At 39.1% G+C, this 19,615-nt stretch overlaps 1 protein-coding gene across 1 annotated transcript in view; it reads left to right on the top strand.

Moving 5' to 3' along the window:
- ARHGEF4 (Rho guanine nucleotide exchange factor 4) overlaps window positions 1-19,615 on the top strand; it is a 177,150-nt gene that overhangs the window by 20,596 nt on the left and 136,939 nt on the right. Inside the window, exon 3 of the mRNA XM_042993883.1 lies at window positions 11,732-12,040. Within this exon, the coding sequence (XP_042849817.1) occupies window positions 11,732-12,040 (309 nt within the window). The remainder of the gene's footprint in view (window positions 1-11,731; window positions 12,041-19,615) is intronic.

Raw genomic sequence — 19,615 nt, forward strand, 5'->3', positions numbered from 1 at the left:
ATGGCTATTCTGGATTTCTTTTGGTGACCATTAGCATGATAGATGGTTCACCATCCCATTACTTTCAATCTGAAGGTGTCTTTAGGTCTAAAGTGGGTCTCTTGTAAACAGCATATAGATGGATCTTGTTTTCTTATCCATTCTGTTACCCTATGTCTTTTGATTAGAGCATTTAGTCCACTGACATTTAGAGTGAGTACTGAAAAATATGAATTTATTGCCATTATGTTGCCTATAGAGTTGGAGTTTCTGGTAGTGTTCTCTGGTCCCTTCTAGTCTTTGTTGCTTTTGGTCTTTTCGGTTTGTTTGTTTGTTTGTTTGCTTTTTCATCTTTTTTCCCATCAGAGAGTCCCCCTTAAAATTTCTTGGAGGGCTGAGTTAGTGGTCACAAATCATTTAGTTTTTGTTTTTCTGGGAAACTGTTTATTTCTCCTTCTAGTTTGAATGACAGCCTTGTTGAATAAAGAATTCTTGGCTGCATATATTTCCGATTCAGCACACTGAATATATCCTGCTACTCCTTTCTGGCCTGCCAGGTTTCTGTGGATAGGTCTGCTGCGAACCTGATCTGCCTTCCCTTGTAGGTTAAGGTCATTTTTTTTCCCTTGCGGCTTTCATGATTCTTTCCTTGCCTGAGTATTTTATGAATTTGACTATGATATGCCTTGTTGATGGCCAGTTTTTGTTGACTCTAAAGGTAGTTCTCTGGGCTTCCTGGATTTTGATGTCTTTGTCTTTCCCCAGGTTAAGAAAGTTTTCCACTATGATTTGCTCACATAACCCTTCTATCCCTTTTTCTCTCTCTTCATCTTCTGGGACCCCTATGATTTTGATGTTATTCATTTTTAATGAGTCTCTAATTCTTATATTCTTATTCTTATATTGTGTTCTCTAATTCTTATATTGTGTTCTTTTGCCTTAGTCTCCCTTTTTTTCTGCCTCATTATTCCCCATAAGTTTGTCCTCTATGTCACTGATTCACTGCTCTGCTTCATCCATACTTTAATCATTGCTACTGTGGCATACATTCGAGATTGCAGCTCAGTTATACCATTTTTTTTTTTATTTCATCCTGACTAGCTTTTACTTCTTTTATCCCTGCAGAAAGGGATTCCAATCTATTTTCAATCCCAGCTAGTATTCTTATTGTTATGATTCTAAATTCTGGTTCAGACATCTTGCTTGTATCTGTGTTGATTAAGTCCTTGGCTGTCATTTCTTCCTGTTCTTTCTTTTGGGGTGAATTCCTTCATTTTGTCATTTTGGAGGAAGAAAAAGAATAAATAAAAATTTTTTAATTTAAAACAGCACAAAATAATCAAATAAAGGATGCTAGATCCTAGGTGTGTTTTGGTCTGGTTGTTGAAAGAAGCTTGCTAGAATATAGAAAAAACAGGAAAGAAAAGAAAGGGAAAGGAAAAAAAGGAAAACATTTGAAAATTTGGAAAAATAAATATGATAAAATAGAATAAAATGAGATGATTAAATTAAAATAGAATTTAAAAAATTAACAAAAAGGTGAAAATATAGTAGAAAAAGATTAAAGAAAAATCTTTCTTATATAAAAACAGAAAATAAAAATAATTTTTTCTCTTTATTCAAGAATAAGAAAAGAAAAAGGAAAAAAAAACTGAATAGATGGACCAGAGAACAGAATGAAATATGATTGAAATTACATCCAGTTTCCCCTAGAAGTCAAACTATGAAGCACTTTATAATCCATAAACTAAGCAGACATAAACTGAGATCAGATGGTTTGTCCAGTTGAAAGGGGCTTAGTGTAACAGCTCCATTCTCCACTAGATGGCGCTGTTTAGCTTACTGGGGTGGATTGTTGCAGCTCATGTAGTTGTGTATGTGCAAGTGCCAGAGGGGTGAAAATGGTGTCCCCCAGCTACCCAGTCTCTAGTATCAGAACTCTGTTCTCCCCGATCAGCAATCGCACACTAGTATTTTGTCTCCAGCTTCCTTCTTCTCACCACTTCTACACTGTCCATGACCAAGCCATCAGACTGCCAGGCAGCACCTCCCTCCTGAGTTTTATCTCAGATGGGACTGTTTCCCAACCCCTCTCTTCTGAGGTACTGTGGCTTTGACCCATTCTGCCCCTCTACAGGAAGGTCTCACCGAGCAATGGCTGGGTGCTGGCCTCACCCAGGAATGTTTGTGGGAGATGTCCAGAGACTGTGGCTGGGTGCCAGCCTGCCCCAGAAAAAGTTCACGCAACCGTGTAGCAGCAGTGTTTTAGGGACTATGGCAAGTCAAAACACACATCTGGTGCCAGGCTTCACCCCTCAACATCCTTGTTCCAACACCAGCAAATGTGGCTGATCTCTGGGGTCCTACTGCTGATGTCCAGAGACTGTGGCTGGGTGCCAGCCTGCCCCAGAAAAAGTTCATGCAACCATGTAGCAGCAGTGTTTTAGGGACTATGGCAAGTCAAAACACACATCTGGTGCCAGGCTTCACCCCTCAACATCCTTGTTCCAACACCGGCAAATGTGGCTGATCTCTGGGGTCCACTGGGACCCTTGCCTTTGGCAAGGCTGCACAGACACTACCAAATGTCCTCCCAGCAGAGGAACTGCATCTCCCCAGGTGGCCAGAGAACCCCTCAGACCTCACTCTCTGCTCCTGGGGATTCGCCCTTCCCACCGGAGCACCATCAGATATGGAGCTGCAGAGTTTCAGACTCTGCACTCCCCCTGTTTATAGTGTCTTAATGGTATTGAAACCCTCTCCTTTATCCTTTCTCCCTTTTTTGTTTAGTCCCTGTGGCTATTTCCACTTTTCTTTTTTCTCTCCAGCTACTTTGGGGGGGGGGGAGGAGTATGCTTTTCCCCTACTCTCCCCCACCACCCCATCTCCGTCCTCTCTCAACAAGCAAAAACAGGTCCCTGCCCTCTGCAACTTCTCTCTCCCCCAGTTCACCTCTCTGCACTGTGTACCTGCCAAGTTCTGTGGTTCAGATTGTGCAGATTGTTGTGTTAATCCTCAGATCAATTTTCTAGGTGTGCAGGATGGTTCAGTGTTGATCTGACTGTATTTCAGGGATGAGAGATACAAAAAAAACTTTCATGCTGTTTTGCCATCATGGCCCCCTTTAAAGAATTTGTTTAGGTGTGCTTTATTTATTTATTTATTTATTTATTTATTTATTTATTTAGAGAGCAAGCAAGCAGGGGGCTTCCCTGCTTTCAAGCAGGCTCTGCACTGTCAGTAAGGAGCCCGACTCAGGGCTCAAACTCATGAAATGTGAGATCATGACCTCAGCCAAAATCAAGACTCAGATGCTTAACCAACTGAACCACCCAGGCGCCCCTCCACATTCTTACCAACATTAATTTCTTGTCTTTTTGATACTAGCCATTCTGATAGGTATGAGGTGATACCTCATTGTAGTTTTGATTTGCATTTCCCTGATGATTAATGATGTTGAATATCTTTTCATGTGTCTTTGGCCATCTCTGTGTCATCCTAGAAAAATGTCATTTGAATCCTCTGCCCATTTTTAAATTGGATTGTGTGTGTGTGTGCATGTGTGTGTGTGTGTTGAATTGCATGAGTTCTTTAAGTATTTTAGATATTAACCTCTTATCAGGTATGTCATTTGCAAATATCTTCTCCCATTCAGAGTGTTGCCTTTTCGTTTTCTCGTTTCCTTTGCTGTGTCAAAGCTTTTTAGTTTGATGTAATCCTGATTGTTTATTTTTGCTGTCCTTGCCTGAGGAGTAAGATCCAGGAAAATATTTCTAAGACCAATATCCAAGAGTTTATTGCCTGTGTTTTGTTTTAGGAATTTTATAGTTTCTGGTCTGACATTTGGACCTTTAAACCATTTTGAGTTTGTTTTTGTGTATGACTTAAGAAAGTAGTCCAGTTTCATTCTTTTGCATGTAGCTGTCCAGTTTTACCAACACCATTTATGGAAGAGGTTGACTTTTCCCCATTGTATATTCTTGCCTCCTGTGTCATAGACTAATTGACCGTGTAAGTGTGGGTTTATTTCTGGGCTTCCTATTCTGTTCCATTGATCTATGGGTCCATTTTTGTGCCACTACCATAATGTTTGGGTTACTATAGCTTTGTAGTATATCTTAAAATCTCCAGCTTTGTTCTTTTTCAAGACTGCTTTGGCTTATTTGGGATCTTTTGTGGTTTTATGCAAATTTTAGGATTATTTGTTGTAGTTCTGTGAAAAATTATATTAATATTTTGACAGAGGTTATACTGAATCTATAGATTGATTTGGTAGTATGGTTATTTTAACAAGATTAATTTTTATTATCCATAAACATAGGATATCTTTCTATTTATTTGTGTCATCTTCAGTTTCTTTCATTAGTGCCTTCTAGTTTTCAGAGTACAGGTCTTCCACCTCCTTAATTAAATTTATTAGTAGGTATCTCATTCTTTTTGATATAATAGTAAATGAAAAGGTTTTCTTAATTTCCCTTTCTGCTAATTCATTATTTGTGTATAAAGACAACATATTTCTGCAAGTTAATTCTGTGTCCTATAACTTTACTGAATTTCTTTATTAGTGCTAATAGTTTTTTCTATAAATAGTATCATTTTGTCTACAAATTGTGACACTTTTACTTCTTCCTTACTAATTCAGAGGCCATTTATTTCTTTCTTCTACTCTGTTTGGTGCATCCTTTACCATTTTTAAGGGTATATTGGATGGTAATAAATTCTCTGTTTTCCTTTCTCTGAGAATGTCTTTTTTTTTAATTTTTTTTAATGTTTATTTAATTTTGAGACAGAGAGAGACAGAGCATGAGCAGGGGAGGGGCAGAGAGAGAGGGAGACACAGAATCTGAAGCAGGTTCCAGGCTCTGAGCTGTCAGCCCAGAGCCCGATGCGGGGCTCAAACTCACAAACTGTGAGATCATAACCTGAGCCAAAGTCGTAAACTTAACCCACAGAGCCACCCAGGCACCCCTTCTCTGAGAAAATCTTGATTTTTCCTTCATTCCTGAAGAATATTTTCACTGCATATTGGATTCTGCATTAACAATTGCTTTCTTAAAAAAAATGACACTTGAAAATGTTGTACCACTTCTTTCTGGCACCCACAGTTTCTGAGGATGTCATTTAAATTGCTTTTCCCTTATAAGGAAGTTCTTTTTTATCTTACCACTTTCCAGATTTGTCTTTGTCCTTAGATTTCAGAAGTTTGATTATGATGTTTCTTCATGTGGATTTCTTTGAGTTTATCCATTTTGGGATTTGCTCAGCTTCTTAAGTCAGTAGGTTTATGTCTTTTACCAAATTTTGGAAATGTTTAGCCATTATTCCTTTGAATACATTTCACCGCCACCCACCTTCTTCTCTCTTTTTTGGACTCTATATACTGTAATGTTTGATTTTTATAGTCTCACAGGTACTTGAGCTTCTACTTACTTATCTTTTCAGTCTGTTTTTTCTTTGCTGTTCAGACTGTGGGATTTCTCTTTTTCTATCTTAAAGTTCAGTGATTCTCTGTCCTCTCCATTCTCTCTTGAAATCATTTAATTTTTAAATTTTGGTTATTATATTTTTTTTAATTTTTTTTTAACATTTATTTATTTTTGAGACAGAGAGAGACAAAGCATGAACGGGGGAGGGGCAGAGAGAGAGGGAGACACAGAATCGGAAGCAGGCTCCAGGCTCTGAGCCATCAGCCCAGAGCCCAACGCGGGGCTCTAACTCACGGACCGCAAGATCGTGACCTGAGCCAAAGTCGGACACTCAACCGACTGAGCCACCCAGGCACCCCAAATTTTGGTTATTATATTTTTAAGTTCTACAACTTCCATTTAGTTATATCTTCTATTTTTGTTAAGATTTTCTATTTTCTGAGATGTCCTTTTTTTTACTTGTTTCAAGAGTATTTCTATTGCTTGTTGAAGCATTTTTATGATGGATGCTTTAAAATCTTTGTCAGATATATCCAGCATCTGTGTCTTCTCAATGTTGGCATTTGTTGACTGTTTTTTCTTGTCCAAGTTGAGATTTTCTTCATTCCTGGTATGACAAGTTCCAATTTTATTCTGGGAATTTTGGGTAGTACATTTTGAGTCTCTGTATCTTATTTAAACCTTCTGTTTTGCAGACCACCTCTACTACTACTCCAGTGGGAGAAAGTAAGAACTGCCTCATTACTGCCAGGTGTGGGTGAACTCACAGATTTCTTATGTGGCCTTTTTTGACCACCTGATGCAGGGATGAATGTCTTGTTACTGGTCAGGATGGCGTTAAGGTTCACCATTAGAACTCCACTAACCCTTCCCTGGTTGAGCAGGAGACTGCTACCCATGGAGTCAGAAAGCTTTGTTAATGCTAAGTGGTGGTAAAGGTCCTGGCTCTCTACTGTGCCTTCTTCTACATCACCCTAGCAGGGCAGGAGAGAGATGCCTGTCTACTGCCAGGTAAGGGATGAAAGACACGATGGAGGAGAGCCTCATTACCAATGACAGGTGATCAGAGTCTCCACTTCCCACTAGGCCTTTTCAACACTGTCTGTCTGGAGAATTATGCCCAGTTATGGCTAGGTGAGGTTGGAAGTTCCCCACTCATGCTTTGCTGAGGAAAGCAGGGAATGAAGGAATGTTGCATGGTTTTCACCATGCGAGGATCGAGCAATTCTTGTCTAAAAGTTTTCTGTCTTGCTAGACCAGTTCTCTAGCTTTCTTTGGGGCTTTAATGTCGGTGCCTTGTGGCATTTCCAGGTTGAAAGATTCTCCAGCACCCATATGTGGGGTATAAGAAAACCCAGGGAACTCATTGTTTGTTGCATTCTGGAATCCCCAGCTTGTGTGCCTTCTTCTCTGTATCATTCACTGCCTTTATACTTTTGTTTTATATATAACTCTCAAGTTTGTAGCTATACTTAGTAGGAGAGAGGGAGGGAGAAAAGGGAGTGGTGTGTCAGTGCCCTCTTGGCCAGAACTGTTGTTTATTTTTTCATAGCATCATTCTCTTGTGTCATGGTTAGTGTCTTCCTCTTTGTTTTTGAAGTTACCAATTTTAGCTTTTTTGAAGTCTTCTCTTCCCCACATTTTCTATTTGATGTTTTTTTTCTTTTCCTATTTTTTTTTTTGTTTTGGTCTTTTTAGTGTATTGGAGTTTTTCCCTAAATGTGTGGCAGTCTTTGGCTGCATTTCATATTTATTAAGGGTAAAACACCAAACATCTGTTTGGTCTTATGGTCATGTTGGGAGCTAATCAACTACTGGGCTTCACTATAGGACAATTGAGTGAGAAGTTGCTCATTTTACAAATCAGTATTTAGAGGCCTTTTCTCTGGGGTGGGTAAATTTTACCAGAGAAGTATTTTCCCACCTCCTACCCAGGGACTGTAGCCTCATTTTGGGAATGCAGCAGGGAGTTGAGTGACCAACATACAGTTCATTATGCAGAATTTTTTTTGCTATCCCTGTTTTCATCCCAGATCTCTCCACTGCTTTCGCCAATCAGTGTGCTATCCCAGAATCTGAGTCCTCTGTACAAATATTCAATGCCATAAGTTGCTGTGTTTTAATTTGGCTGACAGATGGTGTAGGAGAATGGAGAAATGGAGAGGGAAGTGTGCATAGTCCCCAGGCTGACTGAGCTAGAGGAGGTTACTGGGGGGGCCACACTTTCACACACAGACTTTAACCCAAAGCCTCTGATGTTTCCCTAGGACTTGTGTCTGTCCTGCACAGTCCCTGATAACTTCTTTCCTTTAGTCAGCTTCCTGTGCTCAGCTATATCATTTACCTTTCCTGTATCCACTTACCCTTTTTCAGATTTTATTGAAATTCTTCACCTGCCATTGTCTCATCTTTTCTTAATTTTTCTCTTTTGGGGTTATAGAGGTGGACAGTGGGTACTTAACGAATGATAGCTCCTTCAGTGTTTAGCTGCCTTATCCATAAAGCTGCTCTAGTGTTTAAATTAGCAGTTAAGAACAGAGGAGCTGTTGTTGTTTCAGTACCTACTATCTGCCATATACTTTTAATCTATATATAGAAGTTCATGCATTTATATGTCCCTATCATCCACTATATTTTGAGTTCCTGAAAAGCTGGGACTGTTTTGTCCATTTTTGTGTTCCCATTGCATAAGAAACTCCATGGCAGCAAACTTTGTTCTTTCCCTGCAGAATCTCTAGCATCTGCAGTGCTGTCTGTCACATACTATGTGCTCAAGAAAGCCTTGTGGAATGACTTCAGAAAGTGGCCTACCTACAGGAATATTCCTTTATTCTATAAAGTTCTAGTTTCACAAGATAGTGTACCTATGTCTTACACTATGTAGTAGTGGCTTTTGATATGCCTTGCTTATGCTGGCTGATAAAATGTCTAATATTAAACAGACAGACATTAGAACAGCATCTTCTTAATTTGTGGTAACAAGGTTACTTTACAAGGATGCAAACTGGATAAACTAAATCTGTACTGCCCAATACTATAAGGAGAGTTATAGATTTGTACTAGAAATTTACCCAAAGAAAGCCTTGAAGACACTCCAAAATAGAAATGAAAAATTGGAGAATGAGTTTAATGCTAAGTAGCATTTTTGCAGTGAAGTGATGAGGTGGGACCTGAAAGCAAATCATTCCAGAAAGATAGGACTCTCTTACTACCACAGCCATCTCAGCTGTGTCTTCCTATTAATAAACCACAATATTGGTTTGCCATATATTGATGTAATATATATGTGACAAGCATTATGCTAAGTGCTGTATGTTCACTATCTCATTTCATTCATATAACATTTTTGAGAGGAATTAGTATTCCCATTTTACAGATGAACAAATAGAGACGAAGTTAAGGTAAGTTGCCCAGAGTTATACTGCTGCTAAGAACCACAGCCAGGATTCAGCCTCAGTTTATCTAACCCCACAGTCTGCTCCCTGACCCTCCACCCTAGGACGCACACAAGGAACACGAGAACAGCCTGATCTGCCTTGCCTCTCTCTTATTTGCCTGTCTCTATAGTATAGTGATTCTCAAACTAGCCTTGCAACATAATCCCTAGAAGGTATTATAAACTGATTGCTGGCCCCACCCCCAGAATTTCTAATTCAGAAAGTCTTGATGAGGATTGAAAATCTGGGAACAGGATTGAACCTGTTCCCAAGGGTACCGGTTATCCATTACTGCATAATTGGCCTGACTTAGCTGGGTGACTTTGGCTCAGGATCTCTCATAAGGCTGTAGTCAACATGTTGGCAGTGGTGGCACTCATCTCAAGGCTGGACTGCAGGATGTCTTGCTTCCACACTTGCTCTGTGACAGGTCACAGATCCCTGCTGGCTATTGGCTGGAGACATCGGTTCCCTGTCACATGAATCACTCCACAGCACTACTCACAGTATGTCATCTGGCTTCCTGCAGGGCAAGGGATCCATGAGAGTCCCCCCAAAATGGAATCCACAGCCTTTCTTTTTTTATTTTTATTTTTTGACATTTATTCATTTTTTGAGAGAGAGAGAGAGAGAGAGAGAGAACATGCGCACAAGTTGGGGAGGAGCAGAGGGAGAGGGAGACCTGGTATCTGAAGCAGGCTCCAGGCTCTGAGCTGTCAGCACAGAGCCCAGCACAGGGCTGGAACCCATGAACCGTGAGATCTTGACCTGAGCTAAAGTCAGACACTTAACCCATTGAGCCACCCAAGCACCCCGGAAGCCACAGCCTTTCTATAACCTAATCTCAGAAGTGGCATCCCATCCCTTCTGCTGTACTCTGTTCATTGGAAGCAAGTCACTAAGTCCAGCCCACTCTCAAGAAGAGAGGCTCAGACAAGGGCCTACACCAATGAGGTGAGGTCTTTGGAGATCATCTTAGAGAGTGCTCATCATACTGGGTGCTGCTGGTCTGGAGCCATACTTTGCAAATTACTGCTGTAATTAATGGCCTCAGAACAAAGACCTTTTTTCCTGAGAGCAAAGCTCTTTGTTAAGTAAATGGATATATGACCCTAGCCACCTCTCAAGGTAGGAAAAGGGGCAAGGGAGGAGTTAACTCTTTTCCATTGAGCATACAGAAAAAAAAAAATGAAGGTAAAGTTTTGCACTTAGGACACTTAGTCTCCAGCCAGCATTCTCTATAATGGCCCATAACCAAGCTGTGAAAGTAATAACATTCTAAAGTTATGATAAAACAGAAGTTGTGGATAAAACCGTCACTGATGGCATGAAGAAGCTCCAGTCAACAACTCAGGTTCAGGCTGGTAGGTTACAGAGTGGTGTGATGGAAAAGTCCGAGTTGCCTTCTAAGTTGAAAATAAGTGAGCTCATCTCTAATGGCAGTGAGTTACATTCTTGTGGAAGTGCCAGTACCAGGGAGCTTGCCTTCCTTCCAGAAGGCTTATGTCACTTGCCTAATGGCCCTAGAAGGACCCAGCTTCTTTATCTAGTGTACATAAAGTGCATAACAGGGAGTCTTGCATAAAGATGTGCTCAATTAACATCCATTCCTTTTTGGGGGACTTTGAGAGTTATCAGAGTCTGAGGTGTTGTGCTTGCTTACTATGGAGTCATTCTATCTGCTTATGAAACAGTAATTTGTACAATGTTGTGAATGGACATGGAGTGTAGAGTCACAGTAGGATGACATACAGAGCCATGTGAACTCAGACAATCACTTAAGCTTTCTGAGACTCTATCTGTAGAATATGGATAATATACCAGCTGTTTCTAGCCCTCAGTAGAGTTGGGGAAAAAAAACTTAATGAAAGCACTTTTTAAACTTAGAGCAATATTTGGGAGCTAAAAAAATGAAACAAAACGAAACAGTGATTCTCAGCCTTGGGTGCATATTAGAATCACCAGGAGAGCTTTGGAAAGTCCCAGTTCCCAGGCTGTACCCCAAAACTATAAGTAACAGTTATGCTCCCTCCTCCTCTACCTTCTTCTCTCTCCCCGTGTGTGTGTATTCATATATATATATGCATGCATATATATAATTTAAGGCAGACTCTTGAAATAGTTAACAGAAATTTCACCTTTGTGAAATTTTCACAAAGTATTTCACTATTTTCAAATAGTATACACAAAGTATTTGGAGATGACATTCCAAAGAAGTCTTGTGAAAGAGGTGTCCACCAGGGTGCAGTGGCAGGGGGCAGGAGGTGGGGGATAAGACTTAACACCTGTGAAGAAAAGTGCACCTTTGGGTTGATCCCAGAGGCCATGTCAAACACAAAGGATGACCAAGGATGACAAAGAATGGCCATGTCAACACAAAGCCCACATAGTCTGTTAGTAGGGACAAATTTTATTTTGAATTCAGTTAGGTTGCCTGATAACTGTAAACTAGGACAAAGTGAAGGCAACACAGGTAAGGTGAAGCTGTGTGTACATTTAGTTAATGTCTGTGCCAAGAAAGAGGTAATAAGTGCCTAAGTGTGTTTGTGTTCAAATTCTGTTCTCAGGGTATGTTGTTTAAGCAAGAGCTTTCAAGTAATCACTTCAAGACTTTCAGTTATCACTTTCAGTAATCACTTTCAAGACTTAATTCTTTGATCAAGGTAGAAGACTTGATCTCTTTAAATAGTCTTGAAAGTACAGTTTTTAAAAGAAACAAGATTTGTTTTATTCCTAATCTTCACATTTTCCAGAATTACTGTGAACAAGGTATTTTACTGGAATCTGTATTTTAGGGGATTAACCCAAAGATGGGGGTGATACCCCCAAAAAAACTGAAAAGAAAAGGACACTGTGCCCAGTTGATATGTTCTCCTCTCTGATCTCTAGAACTATATGCGGTGGGAAGAACAACAAGGCAAGAAGCCCAATTGCTCCCACAGTCAGAAAGCTTTTCACATTGAGCCAACACAGAGGCCATTCTCTACCACTGAGATGGTGGCATGGACCCTCCCCTCCGTCTCTGCAGAGGATATCCCCAGGGAGACTCCTTCACAACCTAGGAGCATCATCCCTCAGCACTCACGCATCAGTTTAGATGACCTGTGGCTGGAGAAGATGCAGAGGAGGAGGTTGAAGAAGCAGGTCCAGGTTGAAAGGAAGATGCACCCAGAGATAGCACATAAAGATGGAGTCCAAGTAAGCTGTTTACATGCCATGTATCATCAGACTTGGCCTGGTATCCCCTCTTCCTCTGCAGCTGCTTACATTTTCTAAGCTCTCCCTTGACTCTTTCCTGTGATATAGTTTGTTGCCCTTGGGCCCTATGTATACAGCACAATGACACCCTTCCTCATGCCCTCAGGCTCAGCATAGACTGCAGATGATATTCTACACAGTGGTATGTCTCAGAGCCAGAGGTTGTGGCTTCTCTTCCCTCTCTACAGTGTGTCTCTGCCTGTGTTCAGCTCTTTGCAAGGCACTGGAGCAGAACTGAAGAAGGCAGGGCCAGCCCTCAAGCTTTCCTGTAGTAATTACCATTTAGTGGGGACCTACTCTGTGTCAAACACTATGTTTGACACTGGACAGTATTATCTCTACTACTAATAAAGAACTATGACATTATGATATAATATTCTTAATTAAATTAATTAAACAAAGTTATACTAAGTCAATTAAATGCCATCCCTAGGGACATTTGACACCATGATTTTTTATGAAACTGTCATCCTATTAAAAAAACTTAATAGTGCACACAGCATACTTTTTACCCATTCCCAGACTCTGTTTCTTGTTCTTTCCCTTTATAAAATAGCAATTTTTTACTATCAAGTATTTGTGAAGTACACATCCCTGAGTCTCCCTCATCCCTTTTTTAAATTATGGTGAATTCACATAACATAAAATTAACCATGTTAAAGTATACAATTAAGTGGCATTTAGTAGATTCACAAGGTTTTGCAAGCATCACTTCTATGTAGTTACAAGACATTTTCATTATCTCAAAAGGAATCTCCACAGTCATTAAGCAGTCACTACCCATTTCCCATCCCCAGACCCTGGAAAGCACAAATATACTTTCTGTGGCCTATGGATTTGCCTATTCTGGATATTTCATATAAATGGAATCAATATGTGACCTTTCGTGTCTGTCTTCTTTCACTTAGCATAATCTTTTTGAAGTTCATCTATGTTATAGTATATATCAGTACTTCATTCCTTTTTAGGACTGAATAATATTCCATTGTATGGATATATTTGTTTGATGTCATTTACCCATATCATACCCATTGATAGACATTTGGGTTGTCTCCAACTTTTGGCTATCATTAATAGTGCTGTCAAGAACATCTATGTATAAACTTTTGTTTGAATACATGTTTTCTATTCTTTTAGAATAGGAGTGGAATTGTTGGTACATATGGCAATTCTATGATTAACTCTTTGAGGAATTGCCAAGCTGTTTTCCATAGTGTTTACACCATTTACATTCTCACCAGCAATGTATGAGGGTTGCAACTTCTCCACATCTTCACCAACACTTGTTTTCTGTTTTATATTGTTTTGTTTAAATTACACCATCCTGGTGGGTCTGAATGGTATACCTCACTGTGGTTTGATTTACATTTACCTAATGAGTTATGTTGAATATATTTTCATATGCTTGTTGGCCACTTGTAAACTTCTTTGGAAAAATGTCTCTTCAAGACATTTGCCCATTTCTAATTGGGCTTTTTGTCTTTTTGCTGTTGATTTGTGAGAATTTTTTTATATATGTGGATATATATTATGACATACATATATGTGTGTGTGTGTGTGTGTGTGTGTGTGTGGATATATATTATGACCCTTACTGAATAAGTGATTTGCAGATATTTTCTCCCATCTCTAGATTGCCTTTCACTTTCTTGATAGTGTCTACTGCCTTGATAGTGTCTACTTGCACAAAACTATTTAATTTGATATAATCCAATTTGATTTTTTGTTGTTGTTGCTTGTGAATTTAGTGTCATGTCGAAGAGTCAATTACCAAATCCAAGGTCATGAAAATTTACTTCCTTGCTTTCCTGTAAGAGTTTTGGGGTCTTTGATTCATTTTGAATCAATTTTTGTGTGTTGTGTGAAGCAGAAATCCAACTTCAATTTTTTCTATGTGGATATCTTGTTGTGTTAGCAACATTTGTTGAAGAGACTAACCTTTCCCTCATTGAATGGTCTTGGCACCCTTGGAAAAAAATCAAATGGCCTTCGATATATAGATTTATTTCTGGATCCTCAATTCTGTTCCATTGGCCTATATATCTATGGTTATGCCAGTACCACACTATTTTAACTACTGTAGTTTTGTATTAAGTTTTAAAGTTAAGATGTATGAGTTATCTTTGCTATTTATATGTATGGTGTAGAAGGCTATTGGTATTTTGCTAAGATTACAATGAATCTGTAGATAACTTTGGAGAGTATTGCCATCTTAATAGTATCAAATCTTTGAAACCATGAACACAGGTTGTTTTTTCCATGTTTTAGGTGTTCTTTAGCTGTTTTTAGCAATGTTTTGTAGTTTTCAATGCAGAAGTCTTACACATCCTTGGTTAAAATGTTTCCTAAGTATTTTTTTCAAAAAACGTTTCTTGAGGGGCAGAGGGAGAGGGAGAGAAAGAATCTTAAGCAGGCTCCATGCTCAGTGCAGAGCCTGACGTGGGGCTCAGTCTCATGACAGTGAGATCATGACCTGAGCCAAAATCAAGAGTTGAATTCGTACCCAACCGAGCTACCCAGACACCCCTTTTCTTCAGATTTTTAATTGATGTATAGTTGAAATATAATATTATATTAGTTTTAGGTGAACAACGTAGTGATTTGATAATCATATACATTATAAAATGCTCACTACAATGAATATAGTCACCATCTGTCACCATACAAAATTATTACAGTAATATTGACTATATTCCCTATACTGTACTTTTCATCCCCATGACTTATTTATTTTATACCTGGATGTCTGCAGCTCTAATCTCCTTCATCTATTTTGCCTATCACCACCCTCCCCCTCTGGTAACCACCAGTTTGTTCCTGGTATTTGTGGGCCTGCTTCCGCTTTTTGTTTGTGTTTGTTGATTTGTTTTGATATGTGATTTTTAGATTCCACATATGAGTGAAGTCATATGGTATTTGTCTTTCTCTGTTTGACTTATTTTACTTAGTATAATACCTTCTAAGTCCATTCATATTGTCACATCACAAATGGGAAGGTTCCATTCTTTTTTATGGCTGAGTAATGTTCCATTGTGTGTGTGTGTGTGTGTGTGTGTGTGTGTGTGTGTGTGTGTGTGTATACCACATCTTTATATATTCACCTATTTATGGACACTTAGGTCACTTCCATATCTTGGCTATTGTAAATAATGCTACAGTAAACATAGGGGTACATATATCTTTGATGTTTATTTTTTTTGAGAGAGAGACAGAGTGTGAGCAGGGAGGGGCAGAGAGAGGGAGACACATTTTCTTTTTGACAATAAATTGTCAGCCATTCTTACAAGTTACAGATTCCTCACTGTGGTTTTTATTTGCATTTCCCTGATGATAAATTGAGCCTCTTTTCAAGTGTCTGTTGGCTATCTGTATGTCTTCTTTGGAAAAATGTCTATTCAGGCCCCCCACCCCTACCCATGAAAATGTGTATTCATTACCCTACTCAGGGTAACATGGACCTAATAAAATAAGTTGGGAAGTATTCTCTCATCATCTATATTTTTGAACAGATTGATAAAGTTAGTTTTCTTTTTTTGTTTGTTTGTTTATTTTTGAGACAGAGACAGAGCATGAGCAGGGGAGGGGCACAGAGCGAGGGAGACACAGAATCCAAAGCAGGCTCCAGGCTCTAAGCTGTCAGCACAGAGCCTGACACAGGGCTCAAACTCACAAACCATAAGATCATGACCTGAACCGAAGTCAGGCACTTAACCCACTGAGGCACCCTAGCATCCCAATAAAGTTGTTTTTCTTTGCTCTGAAGTCTACTTTGATATGAATATATCCACTTCTTTTTTAATTTATGTTTACATATACTTTTTACTTTCAACCTGTTATTAATTTGAAGTAAATTTCTTATAAGCAACATTATTAGATGTTTTTGTTTTATCCATTCTGCTTACCTCTTTTAATTGGTGCATTTTGACCACTTCCATTTGAAATGATTATTGTGTTAGGATTTAAGTCTGCCACTTTATTATTAGTTTCCTGATTGTTTCTCCTGTTTTCTGGTACTCTTTTCTTACTTTTCTGTCAGTTATATGAATATTTTTAGGATTCCATCATAATTTATTTGTAGTATTTTTGAATGTATGGTTCTGTGTAGTTTTCTTAGTGGTTGCTAAAAGTACTGTTGTATACACACATGACTAATCACTGTCTACCATTATCAACATTGTATCACTTCCAATGAACTATAGTAATCTTACTCCCACCGAGGCTCATTTCCCCTCCCCACTTTATCATTGTCTAAAGTGTTTTCTCTATATACATTAAGCACCATATCAAATTTTTTAAATTTTTGTTTCAGTCATCAAAAATGATTTAAGACATTCGTGAGAAATGGATAGTCTATTATATTTACCCTAAATTTTACCCATGCCAATGTTCTTTCTTTATGAAAGTCCAGACTTTTTTTGTCATCATTTCCTTTCTCTTTAGAAAACTTTCTTTAGCCACCCTTTAAGGGTAAGTTTGTGAACAATATATCTTTTACTTTTCCTTCAACTAAAAATGTCTTTATTTTCCCTTCATCCTGAAGGAAAAAAGATACAGGCTTAGCAGTTGACAGTCTGGCCTGCATTGCTCAGACGACAAACTCCTTGTTAGGTGTACCATTTAAGGAATGTATGTTTGCTCTCTAGTTGCTCTCTTTAGTTTTCAGAGGCTTAACTGTGATATGCCTTAGAAATCATTTCTTTGGGTTTACCCTATTTGTGGTCCACTCAGTGTTTTAGTTAGCTTGGGCTGCCATAACATAATACCACAGACTAGGTAGCTTAAAGAACAAAAACATTTATTGCTCACAGTTCTGGAGGCTAGAGGTCCAAGATCAAAGTGCTGGCCAATTCAGTGTCTGGTAAGAGCCTGCTTCCTAGTTTTGAGATGGCTTCTTGCTGTATCCTCAAGGGCAGAAAGACAGATCATCTCTCCTGTGTCTTTTCTTATTAGGGCACTAATCCCATTTATGAGGGCTTCTCCTTCATGTTACCTTCAAATGCCATCACACTGGCGATTAGGGCTTCAACATCAGTTGAGAGGGGACATAAGCATTCAGTCCATAGCATGAAGCTTTTTGAATTTGTGAATTCAAATTTCAAATTTCAAATTTCACTGAATTTGGGAAGTGTTCAGCCATTATTTCTTTAATACTGTTCCAATCCCATTTCTCTCTCCTTTCCTTCTAAGACTCTGCTCTTTTGTTATTAGCCCATGGGTCACTGGGACTGTTTTGTTTCAGTCTGTTCTCCTTCTGTTGTTCAGAATGAGCAAACTGTATTGATCTATCCTCAAGTTCAATGATTTTATCCTCTGTCATCTCCACTCTACTACTGAGCCTATCCAATAGGTTTTTGTATCAGTATTGATTCTTTTTTGGCTCTTTTTATAATTTCATTGTCTGTTTTTTTTATTTGTTTCCAGAAAATGTGTAACTGATTATTCAAGTATTTTTATAATGATTGCTTTACATTGTCATATAATCCAACATCTTATTCATCTCAGTGTTGGTATGTTGTCTTTTTTCATTCATTTTGTGGTTTTTCTGTTTCTTTGTATAATGAGTGATTCTCTTGTATCCTCTATATTTGTGATGAGACTCTGCATCCTATTTTTCTTTCTTTCTTTCTTTCTTTCTTTCTTTCTTTCTTTCTTTCTTTCTTTCTTTCTTTCTTTCTTTTTTTTTTTTAGCAGTTAGTCCCCCTGATGAAAGTTGGGTACTCACTGTGTCATTGCATTTGGGTGGGGTAGAAGTTTATCTCCCTCTTCATCCCTACTTACAACTTCCTGGTAAAAGTAGGGCACCAACTCTACCATCTCATTGCTTCCAGCATGTAAGCTCAGCTCTCTGCTGGCCCCTGCCAACACAAGGAGAGAAGAAACAAAGTGAAATACCAGTTAGTCTTGACTCCCTTCTCTTCCCCTGCTTCATTACTGTCCAGTAGGTATGGAGGTTCATTTCTCCTATCTATCTGACACTGGGGCAGGTAGATATTAAAGTGGTAACTACTCCTGATTTACATGACATCATTCAGTCTCATTCATGCCAATTGTGGCAATCAACCTAGCTGCACCCCACTGACACAAGAGTGAGGGCAGTAAAACCTGTTGGTGCCTCACCCCACCTCACATTGCTTCCTTGTCTGGTTCTTGCTTCCAAGAACCAGAAGCTCAGCTCTCCACTGCACCTACAGACACTACTCTGGCAAGCAAATTGGCTCACGAGTGTTTGCTTCCCCCAGGCAAGAGATGGAAAGTCAGTTCCCTGCTTGGCCTGCTAACACCACTCATGGGGAAATTAGAGTGCCACCTACTTCTGCCTGGAAAAGAATAAAAACTTCCCACTCATTTCCATAGACATCACTGAGTGGGACATTACCTGCTTCTGCTTGGTGCGAGTTGGAATATAGCTTCCTGTTCAGCCCCACCAAACCACCTGAGAGGGGAATCAGAGCATGCCATCTGCTTCTGTGAGACAGGGAAGTGGGGTGAAAGATTAGCTCCCAGCTTGGCCCCACTTTCATTTCATGCTGTTTCTTTTGGTCTAAGCAGGTAGTGATTTTGCTGGTATAAAATTCTTAAGAACCTTTTGGGTCTCCCATGTATGCCACAGGGATTCCCTCAATTAAACAAGAGGCTCTTCCAAAGATCTTTCTGTTTTTGGCTTCTTTTGATATGGCTAAGGAGATTTTTGAGTCACGTGCTTAGTGTCTTCAAAGATCCTTTTGTATGACTGAATCTCTGACTTTCAGTATTTCTGAGGTATTAGCAAAAGGTAGTCTAGACACTCCGTTTTTTCTCTAGACCTAGTTTTCTGAAAGTGATCTCTTAACTTTAGTATGTTTTGCCATCAGGGTAAGCTGAGAATTTCCGAAATCATCAAGCCCCTGTTCCTTGTTGTTCAGTAGTTCTTCCTTCTATTTCTTTCTTTCTTCTTGCATTTTAGCATAAGCAGCAAGAAGAAACTAGGCTGTACTTCTAACACTTCGCTTGGAAATCTCCTCACCTAACTATCCAAGTTCATCATTTACCAATTTGCTCTCTATATAACTACAGGGCACACTTATGCTTAAGCTTCCTACCACTAAATGACAAGGATTCTTATTTCCTTCTGAGCCCTCACGAGGCACCTTTAATCCATTTTCTATTAACAGTCTGTTTAAAACATTTTAGTTGTCCTCTAAGGCAATTTATGTTTTCTCTGTCACGGTCCTCACTCCCTTCTGAGCCCTCACTGCTAAGCATGACTTTAACATCTATGTTTCTACTAACAGTCTACTCAAGGAAATCTAGACTTTTTCTGTCATGCTTTCCCAAATACTTCCAGCCTCTGCCCATTGCCTAATTCCAAAGTCATGTCCACATTTTTAGGTGATTATTACAGTCACACTCCCCTTCTAGGTTCCAAAATCTCTACCCATTTCCTATTTCTGCTATAAAAAATCACCACAAATCTAATGGTTTAAAACAACACAAACCTATTATCTTACAGTCCTGTACCTTGATAAGGTAAAAATC

Source organism: Panthera tigris, chromosome C1, assembly GCF_018350195.1.
Source record: "Panthera tigris isolate Pti1 chromosome C1, P.tigris_Pti1_mat1.1, whole genome shotgun sequence".
Taxonomy (NCBI): Eukaryota; Metazoa; Chordata; class Mammalia; order Carnivora; family Felidae; genus Panthera; species Panthera tigris.